Source organism: Gossypium hirsutum, chromosome D02, assembly GCF_007990345.1.
Source record: "Gossypium hirsutum isolate 1008001.06 chromosome D02, Gossypium_hirsutum_v2.1, whole genome shotgun sequence".
In the NCBI taxonomy this organism is placed as follows: Eukaryota; Viridiplantae; Streptophyta; class Magnoliopsida; order Malvales; family Malvaceae; genus Gossypium; species Gossypium hirsutum.
In genome coordinates this window covers 20,545,365-20,552,898 of record NC_053438.1, presented here as the reverse complement: position 1 = coordinate 20,552,898, position 7,534 = coordinate 20,545,365, and the positions used below count along the sequence as shown (strand labels likewise).

The 7,534-nt window shown below is 40.9% G+C and overlaps 1 protein-coding gene across 1 annotated transcript; it reads right to left on the bottom strand.

The window, feature by feature from the left end:
* Positions 1–480: 480 nt before the first annotated feature.
* Positions 481–1,868, bottom strand: LOC107908095 (uncharacterized). Its single transcript, XM_016835366.1, has 3 exons — positions 1,629–1,868; positions 1,009–1,389; positions 481–591 (listed from the first exon to the last, which is right to left on the bottom strand). Exons 1-3 carry the CDS (start codon positions 1,866–1,868, stop codon positions 481–483), a joined length of 732 nt encoding a protein of 243 aa, XP_016690855.1.
* Positions 1,869–7,534: the final 5,666 nt, after the last annotated feature.

Sequence of the window (7,534 nt, the reverse complement as noted above, 5' to 3'; positions counted from 1 at the left end):
GCGTGGCTCGGCACAGCGCATAGAGGCATGGCACGTAGCGGCGTGGCACATGGCGGTGGCGCACGTGCGAGGGACGACCCTGGTGGCTGTGGCGCTGAAGCTTGCTACAAGCTGCTAGGGTTTTCTGATTTTGGTCTTTATGGCTTAGGTGGTTTGGGCCATGTAAACTGGGTTAGAGTATTTTAGTCTCGGGTTTGATGTAATTTGGGCTAATGGGTTTTGGGTTTAATTTCCGATTTGGGTCCTATTAGGCCTGCTGTAATGGACTGTGGACATTTTAAGATTTTATTTGGTTTATTTTTGTTTTTTTTAAACGTATGTGGGCCGGGCAAATTTGGATTACTACAGAACTAATGTTAGATATTTTGTGGGGAGAGAGAAAATTTTGAACAAAAAGAAATAAAAATAAAATAAAAGATATCCCTTATTTTTCTCCCACTAGCCCACTAACTCATAACCTCTTCAGACTTTTAACTCAACTTAAACTCTATCAGTCAACTGAGCAAAAATTAACACCCATCCAACGCAGGAATTCGAACGTAGGACCTCCAACACATTAACTCCCTTACCACTCGAACCAGCAAGCTCATTCTAATATGAAAGAGATAGTTTAACATAAACCCACACAACAAGGGTAAGGCTAGGATTAGAAAAATAACAAAATTTAGCAGAAGTGAGACTTGAACCCAAGACATCTCACACACACCCAGAACACTTAACCACTTAAGTAGATACACATTTGTGTTAGATATTTACAGAAAAAGAAATAATTTATTCAGGGCGTTACAACTCTAACCCTTTAAAAGAAATTTTGACCTCGAAATTTACCTGATCCAAACAGATGAGGATACTGCAGACGTATCGAGTCCTCAAGTTCCTACGTGGCTTCCTCAGTGCCATGATTCCACCACTAAACCTTCACTAACGGAATGAGCTTTCTATCAGAACCTTAACATCTCAATCCAAAATCTGAACCGGCTTATCCTCAAAAGTCAAATTCGGTCTAACCTCAATCTCCTTAATAGAGACAACATGAGATAGATCAGACCGATACCGCTTCAACATCGAGACGTAAAACATATCATGGATACGGTCTAACTCTAAAGGTAACTCCAACTGATAAGCGACTGGACCCACACATTTCAGAATCTGATACGACCCAATAAACCTAGGGCTCAACTTGCGCTTATGACTAAACCTCAGAACTTTCTTCCACAGAGAAACCTTAAGAAAAACAAAGTCACCCACAAAGTACTTGATATCTCTCCTCTTCAAATCCCCATAGGACTTCTGTCTATCAAAACCTGCCTTTAGACGATCCTGAATCAGTCTAACCTTATCTTCAGTCTCAGAAACCAACTCAGGATCCCAAACCCATCGCTCACCCAACTCAGTCCAACATAGCAAAGTACGACACTTACGACCATACAAAGCCTCGTAAGGTGTCATCTGGATGCTAGACTGGAAGCTGTTATTGTAGGCGAACTCAGCTAGCGGAAAATAATCCTTCCAGCTACCTCAAAAATCTATCTCACAACTACGAAGCATATCCTGTAATATCTGATTCATCCTCTCAAATTGACCATCAGTTTGAGGATGAAACGCGGTACTGAAGTCCAATCTCGAACCAGAGCCTCGTGCAATTTCTTCCAGAACTGAGAAGTGAAATGAGGATCTCTATCAGAAATTATCAAAACAGGAACCCCATGCAGTCTTATAATCCTAGAGATATAGATTTTCGCTAACTTCTGCAGAGAGTAATTTGTTCGAACCAGAATAAAATGAGCGGACTTGGTCAACTGATCTACGATAACCCAAACAGAATCCCTCTTACTGGGTATCGAAGGCAACTCACTAACGAATTCCATCGTTATTCGTTCCTACTTCCATAAAGGAATCTTAATGGGTTGGAGCAAATCCAAAGGCAACTAGTGTTCAGCCTTAACTTGCTGGCACGTCAAACAACGAGCAATGAAATCTGTAACCTCACGTTTCAAACCCAGCCACCAATATAGTTCACGAAGATCCCAATACATCTTATTACCAATGGGATGCATAGCATAAGGGCTACTATACGTCTCCCTCAAAATCGACTGCCTCATATCAGAATCATTCAGCACACAGATCCAACCTCAAAAACACAGAACTCCATCTTTATTCAGCCCAAAATCTAAAGTACTACCACTCTCAATCTGACGAAACCGCAAACCCAGAAACTTATCCCCTAACTACTTCTCTCGAATCTAATCAATCTAAGTCAACTTAACTTGCAACTCAGCTAATAGACCCCATCATCAAATAAATTAAGACAAGAGAACATCGCCCTCAAATCAATCATTGCTCTACAACTAAGAGCATCGGTCACCACATTGGCCTTACTAGGATGATACTCTATCGTACAGTCATAATCCTTGAGCAGCTCAATCCATCCATGCTGTCTAAGATTCAGCTCCTTCTGAGTATAGAGGTACTTGAGGCTCCTGTGGTCAATGTAGATGATGCACCTCTCATCGTATAGATAGTGCCTCTAAATCTTCAATGCAAAAACCACAGCAGCCCACTCGAGATCATGCGTTGAATAATTCCCTTCGTGTGTCTTAAGCTGACGGGACGCATAAGCCGCAACATTACCATCTTGCATCAGTACACATCCAAAATCGACGTGTGATGCATCGTTATAGACCACAAACTCTAAACTAGATTTAGGTTGTATCAGAACAAGAGCTTGAGTCAGAACAGACTTGAGCTTCTCAAAGCTCGATTATTGCACATCAATCTAGACAAAAGGAACTCTGTTACGAAGAAGATTAGTCAAAGGAGCTACAATCAAAGAGAACCCCTCGACAAACCATCGATAATATCCTTCGAGACCCAAAAAACTACGAATTTCAGATACATTCTTAGGCTATTTCCACTCAAGCACAGCCTCAATCTTCCTCGAATCAACACAGATCCCCTCAGTAGAAACCACATGACCTAGAAAAGTTACCTCACACAACCAGAACTTACACTTGTTCAACTTAGCGTAGAGCTGTTTCTCTCGGAGTATATGCAACACCACTCTAAGATGCTCATCATGCTCATCCTCAGTCTTAGAGTAAACCAAAATATCGTTGATGAAAACTACGACGAACTGATCCAAATATGGCTGAAAGACTTGGTTTTTCATATCCATAAATACAACCAGAGATTCGTCAAACTAAAAGGCATAACTAGGAACTTGTAATGTCCATAACGAGTCCTAAATGCAGTCTTATAAGCATCAACTTTCTTAACTCTAAGCTGATGATACCCAGAATGAAGATTAATTTTTAAAAACACAGAAGCCCCTCGAAACTGATCAAATAAATTGTTGATCCTCGAAAGTGGATACTTATTCTTCACTGTCAGTTTATTCAATTTTCGATAATCAATACACATCCTCAAGGCCCCATCATTCTTCTTTATAAACAGAACCAATGCCCCTTACGGAGACATACTAGGCCGGATGAAACTACGATCCAGAAGTTCTTAAAGTTGAGCCTTAAGCTCTATAAGCTCCTTCGATGCCATACGGTATAAAGCGATAGACACTAGAGCTGTACCAAGTAGAAGCTCAATGCCGAACTCAAGTTATCGATTCGAAGATAAACCTTATAACTCCTCAAGAAAGACATCTAAAAAATCCCTCATTATTTTGATATCCCCGATAGAAGAATTTACAGAAATAGAAACACCGACAAAAGCCATATACGCCTCACACCCTTTTCGAACTAGTTTCTCAGCCACAAGAGCGAAAATCACATTGCACAGATAATCTCGATGCTCACCGATCACAACCACTTCTTTATCATCTTCGATCCTTAGAACAACCCTTTTAGTCTCACAATCCAAACTTACTCGGTGCTCAACCAACCAATCCATACCCATAATTAAGTCGAACTCCCCAAACGGTAACTCCATCAGGTTTGCTAGAAATACGGCCCCTTACACTTCTAACAGAACATTCCTATAAAGTTTATTAACCCAAACAGACTACCCCAACAGACTTAGTACAATGATCTCACTAGAAGTGCTCTCAATAGAAATCCACAGGTTTTTAGAAATAGTACTAGCTACATAGGAGTGTGTAGAACCTATGTCTATCAATATAGTATAAGGTACATCAAAAATAAAGAACGTGCCAATGATAACATCAGAAGCATCTCTATCCCCTTGGCATCGAGTAGCATAGACCAACATAGGCTGCCTCGCCTCAGTCTGACTAGCACCTTTGCCCGGTACTTTCTATCCTCAGCCCAAACCATTACCACCCTTAGTCGGTCTACGACCACTAGGTGGCTGCTGAACTGCCCTCTAGGGTTGTACAAAACCCGGTCTTGAAGCTTGCATCTGATCTGTCCATTGTAGACACTCTCTAATCCGATGCTCCAAAAAACCACACTTCATACAAGCCCCTAACCTCTTCCAACACTCATCCGGATGGTGCCTACCATAATCCCCACAAAGTTGAATCCCAGTAGGAGCAACAGGAACCCCCACTTTAATCTGCCCATCAGGTCTGGCCCGTTTCTTAGGCCTCTAAACAAAACTAGAGGGCTCTGAATCCCTCTTATTCTTACCTCTCTCTCGATCCCTATTTTGGCACTCTACGCGCTTAACCTCTTCGGTGATCTTCGCCTCATCTACCAAAACCGTGAACTCTCACTCCCTCTGTGGAGCAATTAGTACCTTCAAATTATCCCTCAGACTGTCCTCAAAGCGAACACATTTCTTGTACTGAAAAGCCACCATGCCTCGAGCGTTACAGCTAAACCTAAGAAACTTGGCCTCATACTTGGCCACAGATCTATCACCCTACGTGAGATTCATGAACTTACGCCTGCGAGCATCCACATAACTCGCCCCCACATACTTCCCCTGGAAAGCAGTCTTAAAGAAATCTCAATTCAGACGATCAGGCTAAGTACCCTCCTCAACCGACAACCACTATTGATATGCCTCATCGTGATGCAAAAAGACTGCACCCTTAAGTTTTTTCTCAGGAGTACAGTCGATACCATTCATGATCCTCTCGGTGGCCTCCAATGAATACTCAGCCACAGTAGGGGCGACTCCAATGACACCCCTAAACAGCTCAGCACCATTGGACTAGAGTCGTTCAGTTACTAACCCACGGCCCCCAAATCCAGAATGGGATCCAGCGACCCTCTCCAACACTCTCAACATGTCTTGGGATAGTGCGTCATCCCAATGAGTGGCTTTGAGACTCAGTCTGAGTAGCAGGCAAAATCGGTGTCTCACTCGTGTCTAAATTTGGCATACTTCCCAAAGAAGAAGACTCAGCTCGAGCCCTCTACGGCCTCTAACATGCCCATGAATACCACGACCACGAGTTCCATGAGCGCTCATTGAATATTTTAAATTTTATGAACATTATAAAATTTTATGTATCAGTTCCACTATTTATTAGTAGATATTTTATGCGTAAATTATCAGAAGTTCAGAAATGTTTTCAGAGGTTTCAGTCTCTAACTATCACAGTACAATTTCAAAAAGTACTAACTACAGTGTTTCCAGAGTATTCTATCTAAGTTCAGAAATACTTACAGGATCGGCGCCGGAGACTCGGTGTACCACATACTTTCTCAAAATTATCCAAATTATTTGAAAATTAGTTCTTTTTGAAACAAAATTTCGGAACCCAAAATTTTACAGCCCTAGTTTTGTAACCTGACTCTGATACCACTAAATGTAATACCCCAAACTCGGCCTAGACTTTATAGCCAAATTTGGAGATATCACAAAAAAAGGTTTTAAAAATAGTGTTACTTCGATAAAACTTTCTATAGTTGTTCGATAGGTCATCCAAATTTTAAAACCCATATTCATTTTTATAACTATTGGAAGTGTTAGTTAATTATTTCATTTGCCAAAACACAATTTACAGCGAAAGTCTAATAAAACCATCATATTTTGGAAATCCAGTTCGTATTTTTAGAAAAACCTTTGTTTGCGTAAAACCGTCATTTTCATAAAATGTTTTGTCAAACCATCCAGGATAGCAAGCAAACAAAACCAAAACCAACAGTTAAAAATCATACAGTCCAGAGAGTTTCAGAAATTAGAAACTCTCAATTAAATCCAAAATTTCAAATAAAACCCATAAATTACTTAGTATAGACAATTCTAAGTCGAGTGGTCACCGCTGAGTCTCCGTCGCACCGATCCGCCTAAGTTTGTGGATTACCTGAACGGAACAGAGAAATAGATGTGACTTTTCGTAAACTCAGTGTGTGACCCAACAAAAATAGACTTACCATACATATAAAAATCTCATATACAGTCAGATTCAGATTCAGACTTAAGCCCTTTACAGTTACAGTTATAGATAACAGATTTAGATATGCAGGACAGATATACAGAATCCTACCCCTATCCTCTATACACCAACTCTGACTATCCCATCACACCATGTGGTTTAAAAACACCCACCCAACCCTACACACCATATTGTGTCATTACAACACATATCAGATAATATGCAGCCAAGCTGCCAGAATATAGGCGATGGTCGCCATACAGAACACTACCTCCACATAAACAAAAACCCACCCCAGTCACAGATACAGAAATATTAGATATAGTAATATCATGCATAATATGCTTATATATAGATGTCATTTTTATATACTTAATAGAATTATCGGACAAGCATAACAGTGTTTACTCAAAGCAGAGTATCAGAATATATGATCTTAGGGTTTGGTTAGCCCTTATCGACCCTACAGTAGGCCCACAGTCGATCAGAACGACCCATGCAACCCTAAAGAAAATTTCAAAATTATGGTCTCACACGCTCGTGTGACCCACACGCTTAGATTGCCCTTGTCTGTGTGGCCCACACACGTGACCCACACGCTCAACTTGGTCTAGCACATGTGACCCACACAGCCACACCTACACCACTACATGGTCGTGTCTTGCGCACGGTCAAGCTTTCATCGATCACACAGTCGTGCCTCGCACATAGCCAATCACATGGCCAGGCACATGCCCGTGTGACATCGACATAATGGTTTTTTGGCTTTCGTAGTAGCTCAATTTTTCATGATTCGAGTACACACTTGATACAATTTTGGTGTGAAATCACTCCCAATGCCTTTGAAACCTAAAACATAGCTTCCAAATGCCCAATTAGCAGTCAATTACGAATTGATACATTACCAGAAATAATGCACATGATTTATCGATGACACGAACAACCCTAGTGCGATTTAGGCTATCCGAACGAAACTTCACCGCTCACCACCTTCTTTTACACCACAATTATGCAGAAATCAGTCCCTTAACTACTCACCATTTTTCCAAAACAAAAGGTAAGCCTTAACCAGCATTTTGAAAATCAGAAGTTACAGAATACCCAAAATCTCACTTACCAGATGAACGAAGGAAGACGGAATTCCCAACACGTAAGGATTTGACGGTAGTTCAACAGAATAGGAGGATATAGTAAAATGGAAAAAGAACAAAAATACAGAGAAAATGAGAAAGA

Coding starts and splice junctions, on each gene's coding strand:
- LOC107908095 (XM_016835366.1), bottom strand. CDS start 1,868: ATGGAATTCGTTAGTGAGTTGCCTTCGATACCCAGTAAGAGGGATTCT. Junction 1,390..1,628: donor AGAAATTGCACGAGGCTCTG/GTTCGAGATTGG, acceptor TGTTGGACTGAG/TTGGGTGAGCGATGGGTTTG. Junction 592..1,008: donor TCTCTATTAAGGAGATTGAG/GTTAGACCGAAT, acceptor CTTTCATATTAG/AATGAGCTTGCTGGTTCGAG.